General features: G+C 44.6%; 1 protein-coding gene across 1 annotated transcript; it reads left to right on the forward strand.

The window, feature by feature from the left end:
• Positions 1 to 3536: 3536 nt before the first annotated feature.
• On the forward strand, positions 3537 to 18495 carry sertad4 (SERTA domain containing 4). The gene is made up of 4 exons (XM_076108199.1): positions 3537 to 4040; positions 14720 to 14886; positions 15490 to 15608; positions 15921 to 18495. The coding sequence occupies exons 2-4, from the start codon at positions 14739 to 14741 to the stop codon at positions 16815 to 16817; spliced, it is 1164 nt and encodes a 387-aa protein (XP_075964314.1). The 5' UTR covers positions 3537 to 4040; positions 14720 to 14738; the 3' UTR covers positions 16818 to 18495.

Genomic DNA, 18495 nt, shown 5'->3' on the forward strand with positions numbered 1-18495 from the left:
GTAGTAGTTGCTGTGGTGGTTTGTGTGATCTTGAGTTTCCATCCCCTACTTAAAAGTCACACAGACTGTCACTTATTCTAAGACATTTAAGACTTTTTTTTTGTATGGGTATGTCTTGAATTAAAAAATAACTTGGTCACACATCACAGTCATTTTAACAGGTGAGAAGAAAATGTCCCCGTCGCTCTCTTTTACCTGCTCTGGTGCTAATAAGTCCTGTGGCTGCACACGCACAGAATCCCTTTGCCTTATGGTTTAGTCGGCACATACGTTTTCTGTAAGTGGGCCCAGTACAAAAACAAGACACAGACACACCCTCAGAGCACACGGACCTGCGTCCATAATTGCAGAAAAGCACACACACAGCACCACTCAACCTCACCGGAGGGGAATTCAAACTGTTTCCATTGGAGCCACAGTGTGCATTGACAGACTTGCAGAGCGTCGACAGGCGAATGGGTTGTGCTTTTTAGCTGGGGCGACTTACTCACGTCATTTACACACAACAGAAAATACATATATACTCTTTACTGTGCCTGTGTGGTTTTGGTGAAAGCTAGCTTTGTGCAGTGTTTACCAAGTTTATATGTATGGTCGTGTGTATGCGTTGACTGGAAAGGTGCAGTAAAGGGGGGCGTGGGGGGGGGGGGGGGGGGGGTGCTGTGATATAGGTAGTTGTGGCATTTTGTCGTTGAGTGTGAGAGTTTCTGAATTTATCGGTATTTAGAACAAAGTAACCCACTTCTTGATCGTCTGCCATATACTTTATATACAGTAAATGTTTTCATATCTATTTTTGTATCAATAATGACAGTTCCATAGTGGATCAGATATTAACCCACCCTGTGAGCAATACTATTGTGAATTGCTATTGTTTATTCTGGTACTTTATTCAATGTTTTAGAGGAGAAAGTAACACAGTTATGTCTTACAGCTCTGGTCCTCTTCACATTCCCTTCGGAGCTCCTCTCCAAACAATCTGTCGAGACTTTTTTTTTTTTTTTTTTAGCTTTGATGCTTTTTAACAGTGTGAAACAGAAGCACAGCCTTTACAGCACAACAGTGAAACACACCGAGTGAAAGACGGCACGGCAGCGGCTCACTTGTGTACGTGCAGAGAGGCATCAAATCGTTTGAATCCAAAAGTCCAAATCCACTCTTGCAATATTTGTTTTGTTATCAGCCTGGATCATTTGATTTGACTTCAGTCAATTAATTCTTATGCGTCGCTGTTTAACAGCCTGCAGGAAGTGTTGAATCAACAGAAGGTGTGCAGGAACGCAACAGATCTTTCACGCCGTCAGTGGGTGTGTGATAGTCAAGACTGTATTAGTTGCCTGAATTCACGAACATTGGTGACAAAAAGGTTATTCAACAACCCTTTGCAGAAATAAATTAAGTTGGAAAGAATTAGCAGCTGAAAAACTCTCACTTTCCCTATGTGTGCCACACAACCTATTGTTGGTGTGATTAAAGTGCCACTTATTTTCATGACCTCTTGCTACCAACCTGTGGAAGTAAAAATAGGTTATCAAGTTATGCTATTTATTCAGTAATATTTAAATGCCAACGTTAAGTTTACAGTAAGACGGGTTATTTATCACAACTAGGTCAGCTGTGTTTTAAATTCAGGCGATTATGGCCGTCAGTTGCTCCTGTGCAAACCAACACAAAGACCTGAGTAGAACTTCCAACTCTTTGTTCTGCTGATCTTTCACAAGATGTGTTCCACGAATAAGGTTTTTTAAACAGTACGTTTATGCTTTGCAGTATTGTTTCTTTTGTATTGATTTTTTTTTTGTTGAAAAATGCTGTTTTTTTAATGCTGGTTTCAATTGGTGATGTTATTTATTTTTTCCTATTTATTTGGAAACTACCTATGCCACCGCCGGCATTGGCGCCTTACTGTTTTTCACTCGGCAACCTTGTGTCACAGTGTCTTAATGTACTTGTACTTGTACTTTTCTTCTGTACTTCAGGCTGGGTTTGATTTGTAAAATATCTTACAAGTTGATTTATGATAGAGAGAATTTATATGTGATATTATTGTTTAAAGAAAACTAAAAAAACACACTTGTGTGGGAGCAGTTTGTTGTCCATCTCATCTCACCTCATCTCACCCATTCACCCTAAAGCAACTACACTCATGTTCATATGAGCAAACATCTACTTTGTACTCTTTAGTTTTCTTTTCATACCGTGAGGTTGAGCAGCTCGGCCCTAAAACAGTTATTTTGACAAAACGTCCCCATCGCCACTAAACAACCAACAGGTGGAGCAAGTATTGCATTTTGCTGCTTATTTGGCAGTGTTTTGCAAATTTGACCTTCACTAATTTTATACAAACTTTGAATTCTCTCTTGTCTGAAAGCAGATTGCCTTCAGCTCTTGTGGGGAGACGTTGACTTGTACGGTGGCGTCTCATTTGAAAACATTTTTTTTTTTGCCCTAATGGTAGAAGTGGCTGGTGAAATCTAAAAACAACATTCAAGGCAAAACTAATATTTTTAAAAGAAAATGGTTTTGGAAAATTGTGTGATACCAAAGAAATGATGACAATGGCAGCATACAAAAATATGTTTGTTATCTGGTGGATATTCATTATAGCCATTACACCTTCTTTATTTGAGTACAAATTAGATCATGTTGTTTGTTTTCTTAAAAAGAATAAATCAAAATCAAAAGGCGTGACAATAGGGAACACTTGGGAGCAGTGTTTCCTCTCAGCTGATCATTTTGTGAGCTACATTTGATCACACAGACATGCCATAGGTTTTTGTTCCACTCTGCAGAGACTCTGCTGTGATGTAGGTCTGAGTGAATTGACGCCCCTGCTTTGTGTGATCCTACCACAAACCGTAATCTTTCAGTGGCAGTTGTAGCTATAAAGCAAAGGTAAAAAGAGAGAGAAAAAGAGCAAGATCAGAGATACTGTTTTTACAATTAACTGTGTTCTCCAGCACATTCCACAGCTGAACACAGAACAAAGGGCCCAGGGGGAGAAATGCTGGAAAATAAGATTCAGTGGCTGCAGCTGAATCAAAGGGGAAATGCATGACAGATGAGAGGGGCTCGCTCCCTCCCCTCTTTTTGTCGGTCACATCCCTGCAGAGCAGATCTCCAACACATAACCCATCTGTAAAAAAAAGTGTTAGATTGCCTTCATGTCCCCACGGAATTATGACTATTACGGATTCCGTTCACACGCTCAAACAAATTGGTATTAATGTGACATCCAGGAGATCTAAGGACATTTCCACAAAGGTAAATGTGCCAGTATGTGCTGAAACAAGGCGATGTTGATGGCTGAGTAGTATTAATTGGACCTACAAACGTACCGGAAAATAATAAACGAATAATAATAATAATGGAAAGACCTATTCCATAATTAGAGTTGAAATGAGTCGATGCAGTCGATCGGGAAAACAACCTGCGACAATTTCCGAATGGAGTTGCAATGAGTAGTCACCGACTATTCAGTTCAAAGTTGAGAGCCAAGAAGGAAGAGGGGGAAATTCCGAGCCGTACCTGAACCCTCCAGCAGTAGTTGGCTGGAAGGGATGAAGCTGCGTCGCTGGTGTTGTTTTCTCCGCCACATATTCATGTGAGCTGTCGAGCGAGCCGTAACGACGTGCGCCACGCGGAGCATTTTGCATGGGAAACCACCCTGAACGGACTACAGCAGCACCGAAACAACACGAGCCCAGCTTCTTTATCCCCGTAAAGGAAGATAAAAACATCAGCTGTCCACGTTCGCTAGTGAAGAAAGCGCGTGGGAGGGGGATGCTTCGCGCGGGCATAGTGAGAGAAACGCGCGCGCTTAATGATAAGTATTTACACAACTAGCTAATGAACCAGTAATTACATAAGTGGTAGTTAAAAACAGTCGGCGTGGTTCGCGTGTGTGCTAGTTGGCTAGGACATGGTAGTATTTATTCACTAGGACTTTGTTTCGTTTTTCATCAACGCGCCTTTGGATTTCTGTCGTTATCACAAAGCAAGTGTGGAGCCGAGGACGAGGTCCGAACAATTCAAGACAGGTAAGCTAACGTTCTCCGAGCTAAACGTGTCCTAATGTTTAGTCCGGTGAGTCTCCGGTTCAATGGCGTTGGTACTGAAAGGTGTCATTTCATTTTTTCCCCACCACAAGTTATGCCCTTCGCTCTCTCTCACAGGCAAGGCTCTTCATGTCCGTTTAATTGTAGCCTGTGTGTCTCTGTGGCTGTAACATCATCATTTAGTAAACCATTCCGACTACATTTTGCCCAGTGAACGTCCTTCACACTGAGAGTTAAAAAATAACTCCATGTCAAGTTAAGGTTATTTTGGAGGGAAAAATAATGCATACACACTAATTTTAGTTTGTAAGTACAATTAAGCAAAGCGAACAATGACTATTAAGTATAGAACAAAATCTATCTTAATTTAAACATTTTGTTTAGGATTGTGTTGATTGGGCAACATTGCTTCAGTGGTTAATCTATCTAATGTGCTCACTGAACTGTGGATCTAATAAATCCCTGTAGTAGAATAATTAGTTGGGATACTGCAGGATGAATGAGAACCTGTCAACAGCTCACTAGTGTGACACCACAGAGACTCTGGTCCAACACGTTATGCAGGCTGACATAAGCAGCCACCCTCCTGGCATCCATCCAGCCTCACTTCATTATTATTTTGTGGGGGAACCGCTCTTGGCTGGTTGTCTGTATTGCTGCCGCCTCCAAGAAAAGAAGCGGGTTCAGACTGATTTAGCTGAATTCTGAGCTCCTGTTGTAATTCTCTCCTCGATGTCATTTCTGTGCTGTCTTCAGACTTTAGTGTCGCAAGCATTGACTCTCACTCAGAGTGGACCATTAACAAGCCCCAGAGAGGATTAAGAACATTTAAACATGGCAAGTTTTAAGGGCGATAAATACCCCCGTCCCCCGTCCCCTTCTGTTTCTCCCTTTCTTTATTTACGTGTTTTGGTTATAAAGAAAGGGCTTCAAGCGCAGTGGGCTGGATGCGCTTCACCTCCACTCGCCGCCAATAACATCCGGAGTCACTTGCCAGGAATTCCACCTTTTTGCTATTTGTTTTGCTCGGAGAGGAAAAAGTGTGTTATGCAGGAATATATAGTGAGGCACGCAACAGGAAGGAACATCCAGCTCAGATTAAACCAACAGACCAGAGAAAGAGGGGCTGGAACAAGAGGAAGCGCTCCCGCTCTTTGCAGCACGGTGGACGGGTTCCTGGCATCGAGCTGATGCCAGATTCCTTCTCTTTGCCGCCTGCCAAATCCCTCCACCCCATCGTCTTTATCAAAAGCCCTCGCTGCGATTCCCCACTCTTCCAGCTCTGTTGCGGGCGCTATCAATCATATCTCGCTCTCAGCAGACTCTTCTGCTCATTAAGGATGTGAACCTGTAGGTAGCCTGCATCCCCCTCAGCCATTAATTTCTCTCAGCGGGGCGCACAAGACTCACATCTGGAGCAACATTTTAAAAACATGGCTCGTAGGAGACGTGTACCCCGAAGGAGATTCAATCCATTATGAAGGCTACCCTTCGTGGTGCCAAGCACAGAATAATTAGCCCTTGAAGTGTGCCGTTTATACACGGATCCGTAATCGTGCCATTGCCAATGCCAATGAGGCAGAAGAAGCAGGTGCAGTAGATATTACAGTTCAAAGGGAAGTTGGGATTGCCACTGAAAGAGACAAATAATCTCATGGCATGTCGTTGGTCATGATAGTTGGTAAGAAATAGGCGGGCTTCACATCTCATTCCCTTTGTCCCTCTCTTTCTCCGCTCTGTTTTGGTTAAAAGGTCTCAGCCAATACAAGTTGAGCTGTGTGTGAGTGTGTGAGTGTGAGAGTGTGAGAGTGTGAGTGTGTGAGTGAGAGAGAGAGAGAGAGAGAGAGAGAAGACCGCAGGGTGTAGCCCCAGACTTCTTTTTTTCCCCTCAGGCACCACTTCCCCATCATGAATACGTCTTTGTGCTCCAGCAAAGACACACAAAACTAACTGAGGTGGACAACTTGAGAGGAAAGGAACACACATTTGTTTCAAGTGCAAAAAAAAGTGCGAAAAAACAGAGGAAGGTGAGACGAGACGTTTATTTATAGCTGAGACCTTGCGGCTTCACCTCCACCGAGAAAGCTGCATTTACAACCTGAGATCCTCCACCTTTAAAATCCTGTAGTTACTCCAGATACAACGTGCTCTTTTTTATTCCCCTCAAAAGATTCCTGTCAGTTCTTCAGTGTGTCTGTAATGAATTTAGAGCTGCACGAGAACAGGAATTCATTCAGACGAGACAGAATTAAAGCAACATGTAGAAAAACGCTGATTCAAAATGCCTCGCATTCCTGAACGTAGAAGTTTCCACTTAACATAAATATTTGTGGTGGATTTCTGAAACCTTTCATTCGCTTCAAAAACAACCTTCAAGTTCATACTCGAATAGCTCAAAAATCCCTTCAACGATTTACATTACACTTAATGTTACAAACAAGGTTTTTGTTTTTAATAAACGCATTCTGATGCCCTTGTCTGCCTCTAATGTGCCGCATCCACCTCTGGCAGAGCCCCGTCCCGTTAGCCCTCACAGCCACAACAAGCCGTCCCCAGATTGTTCGTAATGCGGCCCCGTATACAGCCGCCCTGCCACAACACATGTGTCACCGCTCAGCAAGAAGAGTGCTGGGCAAAACACCCCCCCCCCCCCCTGGGGGGGGGGGGGGGGGGGGGCCCTGAGCCCAGCTTAGTCACGCCACCGCGGCCAAGACGGCCCTCAACTAAACTGCAAGCTGCTCTGATGACTCCAGACAGCCTGCAAGCTGGCAGAAACACAATCTAAGATGCAACCGAAAGAAAATAGCAACATAACACAGCATGAGGATGAAAGGGCAGGCGAAGATGCCTCTTGATTGGCTGTTATTTTTGTCCAACATCAGAGTAACCTTGACAAGTCTGGACAAACCTCACTTCTGATAATACAACACATAGGACTCCATGTTAATATACATTTGTTAAAAGGTTATTTGTGTGTTTGTAATGCAATTTTGTATCCGTCCCCTTCACTGACTGAGCTTCACATACAGTATGTCCAAACGTAATGTCAGCCGTGGACAGATTGTTCTATATTAACAAGGATTAGTCATTTTCATCATACAATATATGCTTTTAAGTACCAACTCCAAGTAAAGTCTTAACTCTAAGTAAATCACTGATCTGTTTTGTGGCCTAGCCCCATTTCTGAGTGACTCATCCAAACTGTCCAGACTTGCAGCGTTGTTGACGTCCCAATTAAAGTTGCTCTCGTGCATTTCTTCTCACACAAGACGTAATCTAAACCAGGGTTTTTCTTGTTTTATGAGGCGAGCAAAAAGAACTACGGTTACATGTTTTGAGTTTCTCTAATCCTTCACAAATGTGTGTATACAAGGTTCTAATGTCGCACATGAATATGTAAAGGGGAACCTTACGTCCAAGCATTGATCCTGGGGGGGGGGCGGGGGGCGTTAATTGCTTGCTATCTGAGTGTCTCACTTTTGATTCATGGCGTACAGTGCTTTGTTGTTGCTGCTCTTAAGGAGAACTTGATTTAATGACACTTATTATCTATTCTCTAGCTGTTCTCCCTCGCTGTGCGCTTCACCCTCGTATGCCGGCACTTACACACACTCCACCCCCACGCCAACTGGCATATTGATGGGATGTAGCATCTCCATATTGAGAAGAAGTGGGCTGTGTCTTGGCTCACAGTTCAGTTGCAGTACGATGATCAACGCCAGATGATTCTCTGTCATCCACTTCATTTGTCTTTCGCCCGCTTTGACCTTTTTACCTAATGTGAATTGCAGTTAGTCAATAAACGCTCTTAACTTTCCTTATTTTTGTAAAAATGAAACTACCATGGACATACTGTCTGTGCATGCTGCAAGCGTAGGAGGGTTGGTGTGATACACACACTACTGCCAACTGTGGGGCATTAATGCATATTGAGAGTTTTTGGCTGTAAAGCATCATTAAAGTTAGCAACAGAGAAGACAGGAAGTTAATGTAAATAATCCAGATTTTAAAAAGGCAATTGAGGTAGGAAATGCAGTGACAGTTCTTTTTAAAGTCATAACAATGTGTTTTGGTGTTTACGGTAATGTAAGGAACTGTTAGAGACAGACTCAATTTAATACTGATGCCTCGTTATGACCTCCATAAGTGATTCTTACAAACTACAAAGGTGTTTTGTGTTCTACTTTTCTTGTGCAATCACAGCTACGTTATTTGCATTATACTTATTATTATATGTGTTTGCAGTCCCTGAGGGTGGATGTAATACCACAGAGAAGAGAGAGATTTACGAGGCCAAGCATGCCGGTGACCAGGTAGCACCATAAAGATACAACACACTCCACATGTGGCAGGTTTCAGTGGCCCCCTTGTCCCTGTCGAGTCACATCACCGCTCAGTCGCTGTGTGTGTAAAAGGCAGCAGGCGTCAAGCTGAAAGAGGTATGCATAGGGAGCAGGGAAGGCACTGCCAGAAGTCTGGTTGTCTCTCTTCCAGCGAGACTCAAAGTGCTCTGCCACGAGAGCACAGAGCTCCGAGGAAGCCTGCTGTTGAAGCTCCTGTCAAGGCAACCACAGGCAGCTCTTTCAGGGCTACGCCCACTTATCTCCTCAGTGTGGAGATGTATTGCCTCGATTTGGTCCACCACGCAAACTGTCACTGTACGCGCACACACACACCTGTCTATATGTGTGCAGAGATGAGTACTGACATGCACAAAGGCTGTCACTTTCAAGAGCTGACTCGAGAGTGACTTAGAAAAAGGATTTGTCTCACTTTGTGCATGTGCACAAGGTTGCTGTCGACGCCCTCGCCCAGTGCTCCACACACATGGGATGAATGTCAGTTGACTTTTCTGCCGGTCTCCACCTTCATGTCGGCCGTTTCATATTAACGGCCTCCCCGATAATAGTGAGCTGTGAGGCATCCACAGTTATGCATTAAAGTTGATGCACGTAGGAAGTCTCTCATAGGATCAGAGAACCTCTTCAGAAGTTCAAAGGAGCTGTAAAGATGGGTTCCTTTGTTCAGTGAATTGCATACAAATATTCTGAGCTGTTGATTTTTCTATTTAGTCTGTTTGATAGAAAATACTTAAATTAGGACTTGATAGTTAATCACACATAATCACAGTTAATCCTATTGTATACATCATCATTCTACCGTGTCTATTTTTAATCACGTAATTTGTCAATCTGAGCGTTTGCCCGGCGTTCATCCTCTTCCTTTACACACAACCAGTAACGGCCTAACCGAGAGAAATGTTAAGACGGAGAATCAGGCAGCACACACTGTCACGTTGTCCGTCTTTGGAGAAAATGAGCAGAGTGTCAGAGAATGAATGGCTCCACATGAGTAAGGAAATTACAATTCAAGTCATTTCACAATGTTCTGGTTCAAACCAGATGACAGGGAGGCCACATATTCTTACAAGCTGCTGCTAATTTTACTGCAGCACAAAAGAGAAAAAGTAATAAAAGGATTTCGCCAAGAGACGCATAATTGTGATTTCTGCAATTATGGCGATCGCAGCTTAGCAATACAGATGTTTTATAATACGTGTGCCGCCCTAGTCCTTGGACTGTAGACATTCATGCATGTTCATGCATGTGCACCCTGCTAGTGTTCATTTAAGTTGTGCTCCTGGTACACTGGGTGTGTCCTCGTGTCATTTGTGGTTATGCAATAAAGGCAGAACAAAATCCAACCAACCCGTCCTCCGCAGAATTCTCTGTTCCAAAAATGCGTGTACCTGATTCTGCAGTTCAGTCATGACACATTGCATGCTCGTGTGTGCTGTGAAGACCTTATCAGGCAATGTTGGATTTATTTGATGCGTAAAACCACAACTTTTTCACTGCTATCTGTTCCCCCGAGGCACGGAAACACTTAGTAAAAACCTGGCACTTAAAACACTGAACACACACACACACACACAGAGCGATACAACATACACTCTGTCAAACACATGCTGGATCGATTAGCATTTTTGAGGCCACAGAGAAATGAGAGAGAGAGCACAAAGGTTATTAGAGGCATGTTTTATACTCTCCTAGAATCATTGTACAAATCTTCCCCCATTGTTGGCTTAAATATCCAGTGTTTTTAATGTTTTTTATTAAACGTAGGGTGAGGGCAAGTCATTTAAAACTATAAACACTCACAAAAAGCCACAAATGACGTAATCACGACAATGAGTACATAAACTAACCGCTCCCCAATACGTTCCTACACTGTTTCCTGTCAGGCTGTTTATCTTTCAGATTGATTTTCAACACAGGTCATGTTTTGCAGATTTTGTACTTGCCTTGATTCCTTGTAACCTGAGACAGCACCACTTTCATCATAAATAAAAGTCCGTGGATATAATGACAACTGTCATTGGTCGATCTCATCGGCTGTAGCTCACAAATTCAGCGAACGTTAGCGGCGCCATGAGTCGGTACAAAGCGCAGTCTACAGATGCCTTTTTAATGCCTCCAGCTGACTTGTTTAAAAACAGGACTCTTTTAAAAGTGCGCTTGATGACACGCTAAAGACTGACACAGACTAAAGCTAACATGCTCAAGCTGACACATGTGATTTTCATAACACAGGCATCTACCACTGTCAATTTAGTTTAAGAAAACTAAAATGGAGTTCCTTTGAAGTTTGTAGCCAAATGTTGCTCAGAGCTCGTTCCTGTCCTGCGTTTCTCTCCAGAGAGGTCACTCCTGCACACCTGTTCCCTTTAGAGTTCCCTTTGAAGCAGAGTGGAGTTGTGTGAGAGCGGCTGATGCTCCTCTGGGGATTGTTATTACTTCAACATCACCAGAATTTAATAGAAAATCTGCAATTAAGCCGTTCAGAGTATTTAATGTTGACTTAAAAGTTGTCCAAGACGTTGGTTATTGTTAGACTGTGAAAGTCAGAAATAGATGAATGAAGGCCTACTATATATGTGTCAACATCCAGAAGCTGACAGTAGTGGTGTGGTTCAGGAGCACCCCAGTTGACTGTTGTAGCCTTAGTTGACTTTCCTTCTAAAATATTTCAGGACACAGCAAGCTCTCTCTCTCTCTCTCTGTGTGTGTGTGTGTGTGTGTGTGTGTGTGTGTGTGTGTGTGTGTGTGTGTGTGTGTGTGTGTGTGTGTGTGTGTGTGTGTGTGTGTGTGTGTGTGTGTGTGTGTGTGTGTGTGTGTGTGTGTGTGTGTGTGTGTGTGTGTGTGTGTGTGTGTGTGTGTGTGTCTCTGCGCTGGAGGGAGGGAGTCAATCACAGCAGCAGAAATCATCCCTGCAGGCGATCTGTCTCCACTCATGACAAGGCTCCTAAGGCACTTATCTTTCCTTCCTTGACTCATTCCATCCATCCCTCAGCCCTCCCTCTATCTCCACCTCTCCCCCCCCCCATCCTCTCTCTTCCTATTCTCTATCACTCTCCGTCTCCCCCTCCCACGGTTTGGCCCACCGCAATTAACTCCTCATCATCAAAGGGTGTAATGGAAAAGAAAGCGAGATAGCGAGTCAGACGGAGGAAGGGAAGCTGTGAGAGAGGGAGGATAAGAAGGATGAAGCCAGAGGAGAGTGAACAGAGGTGAAGCAGTGTTTCACACACACACACACACAAACACGTCTACACTTGCAGGTTTTTCTCCCCCCCCCCCCCCTCTCAAATACACACTCTGTTAAACACAATCACGCACACGCAGCCTAAACTCGCTCTCAATCACACTCGCGTTCCTGCAAGACGCAGACAGAAACGGAGAGAGGGAGAAAAAGAGAGGTACGATATCCCCCCGGGAGATTATTCTCTCCTCGTTCCATGTTTTTATTTCTCAACCCTCCATTTCTCCTTTTCCTCTTTCACAGACGCACACGCACTTGTTCACACTGTCTCCCCCCCTCCTCCTCCTCCTCCTCCTCCTCCTCCTACCGCTTGTCTTTGAAGAACAAGAAGTATTGCTGTACATGTAGGGAAGCTGCTCTGTCGGTTTTCTCATTGTGTTTTTTTCAGCCCCTGATTCAGAGAGCTGTCGACTGTGACCGCTGTTGAAAGGATGTCAGCGAGAAAGAGAGGAAAAGAGAGATTGAGAGTAGAGGGATGAAAGAAGTAGGGGGGGGGTGTCCCTAAAGAGGGCAGAGGGAGTGATGGCATGCTTGTTTCTTTGTGCCCGAGCAAACGTAGCAACAGCGGCAGTGAGGGGAGGTGATGGAGATGAAAATAGCGAAGGGTAAAACAGCAGCTCGGGGGGGGGGGGGTGAGAAGGGCTAAAGCTGCTAATTAACAATGGCACGGGCGCTCAGTAACAGTGACATAATTGGCCCTAGTTGGTGGTCTACTTGGTGGGGGGGGGGGGGGGCCTCAGCAGAGGAATGTAGCTCACATAATGTGGTTTGAGTCTGAGAACACGTTATAAAATGTGCATAATCCATAATGTGACACGATGGATCTACGGAAACTGGAATAGCTGAGTTGTCGGCTCCAGCGGTCCGAGAGAAAGACGCTAACGTCTTGCAGTCGGACTCTCCCTCCAGCTCTTCCGTCTGCGTCAACATCACGATACGTGTCGCTGAATTGTTGGAAGTAAAACTGTAATTTGTCCTTTTCTCTATTGACAAACGCGACTGGCCTGAAGCAGATGTAGACAATCATGTGTCTCCTCTGAAACACATCGAGTCACCAGCTGCTTCTTTTCACCCGCCATAGGTTCATGATCAGATTCCCCCCCACTGTTCACACACACACACACACACACACAATCCAGTAGCAGTCCCTGTTGCAGCATTACGTATGTGATCCATCACCAGCTTCCCACCTGCAAACACTGTCAACCAGCGATGTCAAAATGTTAATTATCATACACGTGTGAGTAGCAAAAATACAACAGTGTAAAAGATGAACAAATTGACACTTGAGCTAATTATTTTTGGGGGTATATGACAACAACAAAACTAATGACATCACCATGAACTTCAGCTGTACTTTGTGTTTATTCCTAATGACCAATTGTTAACATGCCAAAGTACTAAATTAGTGATAATGGCAAACATTACCCGCTGGACATCGTCATCACTGGGAGCGTGTTAGCATGCTAAAGTTAGCATTTAGCTCAAAACATAGCTGAGCCTCATAGATTCGTCCACACAGCCGTAGCCCATTAGTCTTGATTATTTTAAACCCTCCAATGACCTGCATGCATCTGCATCTTCATAACCCCCTTTTGCCCCCCCCCAAAAAAAAAAGTTCATCTCCCTTTGAAAAAACTAGCTGGCTACATACGTATCATATTGTCAAAACTCAAACACAGCAGTGATCGGGTGACTTGTGACTTGTTCTCATTCTGTGCAATTCTGCAACAAAGTGGCAATTGAGAAGAGGGTTCTCGTGCATATACGATGGAGCGTAACGTTTACTGATGGGTTGGTGCGGCAGTGACACAAACATTGCACTGCACTGCTGGAGTTGATATTAAAGCATGCTCGCTGAACCCTCAACAGAATATGAAAGGTGATGCTGCTCTATGTAGTAGTCTGGCTAGATAGGTGTGGCAGGAGCAGCGTTACCTACGGCGGTGTTTTCGGGCTTTAGGTGTGTGATTAGTCGGGTTAAAAGCAAACAGCAGAAAAGCAGCACACAGGAATAAAACCGAGCAAAGGAGGGAGCTCATTGAAGCGGACATTTTAATCAGCTACCCCAACGGGTGAGTCTGAGATGGTGGCGTGTCAAGCTGGGTTGTGGGCAATGATATCTGTTCATGTGGGCAGGTAGGGGAGGGGCGGGAGAAGCTTGGGGGGGGGGGAAGCGGCGACGAGGCGGTCCAGCCGCCGATGCCTGAAACAGCTGGCTCTGCATTCTGCATGAAGGGGGAGGAATCAACAGCAAACCAAATGACAGCCGTTCACCGTGATCAAAGGAGCGATAGAGTTTCTCTCCTCGGATTCAAAGAATCACAACAGACTTTGACTCTCTGTGTCCTCACAGTGGGGCTCTGTGTTCGGTTTGAAACGAGCCTCGTCCAGTCGCTGCCAAGTATTGTGCCCTCCTCGTGTTTCTTCTTCTTTAACCCAAACATGAGGTGATACGGCTTCATATTACCGTTTGGATTATTTGGGAAACTGACAAAAATCCGCTTGAATTAAAATCAAATACGCACCGTCGTGCCTGTTGGATACCTTTTTGTCAAGTTGTTTGCCTTGCGTGCTGGACCTCTTTGCTCCCTGCACATCTCCTTTTGCTTTCTAGATGAACACGCAAATTTTGACGCGCGGGATCCGTTTTCACCGAGCAAACCTCGTGTCAAACATGTCGCTAACTCTCCCCCACCGACTAATCAATAGGGAATTCATGGTGCGAGTGGGCGTCATCTCTCCATCTGTGTCCCACTTGTAACGGCACCACGCCGTATCAGAGTTGCCAGCCATCTGCCAATTTCCTTTTTAGCGCGCACCATTATTATCGCTCAGATTTGTCACGCAGCTCGCACAGAAGCTGGTTATTCCTCCACGCAACACCGACGCATTTGCCAGCATCATAGACAAACATCTTGTTAACATTTATCACGTCGTTAGGGAAGCATATGCGGAATGCTTGTTAGATTTACGGACATAACGCGTGCTAATAAAGAGTTTGATAATATTAGAATTGTACTGATTTCCACTCTGTGTGTTTTGTGTTTTCCTTCCAGACCTGAATCAGAGAGAGAGATGACCCTAGTGTTGTCCATGAATCCTTTCCTGGACCCAGAGGGAGACCCTCTGCAGCGCCAGCCTATATGGGAGTCGGAGCGCTGCACTAAGACCTGCCTGTCCAACGCTGCGCCACCATGCAGCTCTGTAGAGCAACTCTCACAAGGTACAGAGCCTAAACGCAGTCGTCTGGTTATTCATTCAGTCGTTCATGTCCATCGGGTTTCATCAGATGCCGGTCCACGAAGGTATTTGATGAGCTTTACGGATGTTTTTGCACCACATCTGATAGTTTTTCTCAGAGCTGGACATTAGACTTCATTTGTCCAACCATCCATCAGTGTTTGTCTGTTACAGTGTTCTAGATGCACTCCATCATTCAAAATGTAGGGTTTGAGTGAAGTTAAGTACTGCATTGAGGTTGCAGCAGATGGTGAGCTTGCTTGTCGGGGCGATTTAAAGAGTTCATTTATTTACATTGCCAGTCAAACAGTCATTTCAGTATCAGCGGAGTTACCAAAGAAACTGGTTCTTCCAGAGGAGCCTGCTCGAAGGCTACTTCAGCTCCACGGTGACGTTTCTGGTTAGACAGAAACTCTGTGTTTTGTTTTTCAAAATGTACTTTTTTTGTGCTTTTTTTGTTAGATTTATTTTATTAATGCATTTGAAATTTGTTTAGTTTGATGTGCAGTTAAATTTTCCACAAATGATGTGATGTTCACATACAGACTGCCCTTTCAAAACACTGACATGTTTGCTCTGTCTGCAGAAACCCCCTGCAAGCGAGTTCCCGACCATGTTTCAGTATCGAGGATCGCATACTTCAAGAGGAAGTTCGTTGATGATGACGATGAGCCTCGATTCAGCTTCAGGACGTACTGCCAAACTGTAAGTATCCAGAGTACAGTAAGTGCCCTTATTGCAACGCTGTACTAGTCTGTACTGCTGTAAACAAACCTCTTATGGTCAAATTGTAGGTAATGTATCTATTAGATGTTTGTTATTATTAAATGAGGTCATGCAAATCTAAACTGAATCTAATCAATAACTCCGTAACTATATTATTGTATAAAATCATATTACTCCTGCACAAGTCATTTAAAAAGTGCTCGTATAATGCCATTGAATTGAATCTGGATCGTTGGCTTTGTAAACACAACTGTCCAGCCTACATAGATCTAATGGTACCGTGTCCTTCAGGTTGCCCCGGTGTTGGAGGAGCGTGCCCACGTGCTGCGCCTCTCCCTGGAGAAGATGCGCTTCATCGACGACCCCGAGGCCTTCCTCCGGCGCTCCGTCCTCGTCAACAACCTCCTTCGGCGCCTGCGCGCTGAGATTATCCTCCAGAGCACGGACTGGTGCTTCCCACCGAACCCGGCCTTCACCACGGGCCCCTGCGTCCCGGCGCCCGGTGCTAACCCTGCCAGCCAGGCGCTCCACGGAGGAGTACCCACCCGCATCTGCTTATCGCCCCAAGCCGGGCCGCCCTTCCGTAAGCGCTTCCGAATGGTCCGCGGAGGACAGGGGGATCTACGCCCCGACTGTGCCCAGACATGCTGCTGCATCTACGCGGCGGCGGCCGCTGCAGGACACTACCTCCACCTCCCGTTCGCCATGTATGACGCAGCGCTCTCAAACTGCCCGTCCACACCACACTCTTCCTCTTTTTTTCAACTAGCTAGCCATAGTAAGTTAGGGCTGACAGTGGCCATAGAAGAGCATGACGATGAGGATGAAGATGTTGAGGACGAGGACGAGGAGGAGGAGGAGGAAGAGGAAGATGAGAGGGAAGAGGAGGAGGAGGAGGAGGATGAGGAAGAAGAGGATGATAGAAGAGAAGCTGGGCCTTCCCTTGATGTTGTTAAGGACAAGTCGAGCCAGAAAAGTAGGACTAGGAACTTGCTGGGTCACGCACACACAAGGACAGAGGAGGACAACCTCGTGACAGACAGGGTAGGAGAGGAGGAGGAGGGAGAACAGGAGGAGGAAGAGGAGGAAGATGGGCAGGATGTGAGACCTGGTCAGTTGGACTCTGATGCCATGCAAAGGGAGCTCCACAAGGTGAGCTTCTGGCACCGCAGGGCTCACAGACAATGATTGTCTTTACATTTTACGTCTGTTAGAATGAAAATGTAACGATGACGACAACTGTCATCAGTTGAAGAATATTTCTCCTCATAGCAGATGGAGGTGTGAGCTACCTACGCTATAGTAATGCCAAGTCAGCTTTATTTGAAACTACATTCAACTCTATTGCTAATGTTCTAGTCGAATCATTTCTTTTAAAAAAATACACAGACGGTTCTTGGCCACTGTTGGCCATTGGAACATTTTCTTAAACAATTATGCCGGCTAATGTCACATCTGGTGGGATCATAAATCCCAAAAGTGAGGTGAAGGGTCTCCAAGACCATTTTCAAGCCCCACAGCACAAATGTAAAAGTTCCCCAGTGGGGCTTCGTATTGGTGCATCGGTCTCGTTTCAGGACCCTAAACAAGCCGATGAAATGAAGGGTTGTGTGTGTGTGCTTCTGTGCGTGTGTGTGTGCGCGTGTGTTTGCAAGATATGATGTAGCATTTTTTAAAAACTTGATTTTAAGCGATTCTTTTTGTGTTCCTGTTGATTTTGGACGCTGTCTCAGGCAATGGCGAGCTGACTTGTGCTGCAGTGGCGGCACCACGAGTATTTTAAGAGACAACAATCGTAAACATCGAACAAATACGAAATCACAAGTTCAAGTGCCTTAGTGTTTTTATGGATACATGTAAACTGTGTGTTAATGTAATTGTTCTTGTTACTACGTATCTTGCATTCCGAGCGACTGCGTTTGACTCAAACGGGACACGGGCATGTAGTTAAATGCAGGGACTCTTTCAAAGGACGATGAAAGTTCAAAGCAAACTAAATTCCCACACCCAAAACGTGTTTGTTTTACTTCAAAATGCATGTTTTCTAGCACTACCGGTCTTGACAGTGCACACACTTAAAGCCAACTTTCAAAGCCAGTTGCTGAAGTCTTAAAAAGGCGAACGGCGCTCAAACCCTCCTTAACATTCGTTACTTTCAGTCAGAGAAGGCTCGCTGTGGTTTGGTTGGTCTGTCCGCTGATGAGGTTTAAGTCTGTCTGAAGCGTGTTCCTTTTCTACTCGACTGAAAGAAACCAATCGAGGACAGATGCAATACAGAGCCAGTAGTCGACAGATACGAGCCTTTCTGTCATGTCGGCATGATCAGTGGTTTCTTGTTTGTTGGTGTGTCTCCTTTTTTGGCACCTCTGAAGATTAAGGGTCCTCACGCTGATGACAAAACCCAAACCAAAGTTGTTTCAAAATGTAAAGATTATATCAGTGGGTGTTTTGTTCATTGTGTGACGTACCTTAAACCTGAGGTGCTAGCATCGGATGGTCTCAGTTGGTTCAGGAGGTGGAATTATTCCTGCCTTGGCACTTGTCCTATATTTTCTGTCCGGATGTATAAAATAACAGCTGTGCGTCCCTTAAGACTGTTTTAGCAACAGTGACACATCTACAACCAGACAAGTCGAGTACCAGCCTATTTCATCTCAAGACCTAAATGATAAAAACCCAGTGACTATCGGTGGTATTTTTTTTGAAGATTAAAAAAAACTGACAAAGCAGTATTTGTTGAACATGTAACTGCAATGTCTGTTATTAAAAACAAAAAACAAAAGAGCAAGTCTGCTCCGATTAATTCTGTGTGATGTTCTGTGAAAAGTGTAAAGATCAGTAAAAGAAATGTTGAAAAAAAGAAAAA

The sequence above is a fragment of the Anarhichas minor genome, unplaced genomic scaffold (genome assembly GCF_050575085.1).
Source record: "Anarhichas minor isolate MPS153535 unplaced genomic scaffold, ASM5057508v1 ptg000040l, whole genome shotgun sequence".
Lineage (NCBI taxonomy): Eukaryota > Metazoa > Chordata > Actinopteri > Perciformes > Anarhichadidae > Anarhichas > Anarhichas minor.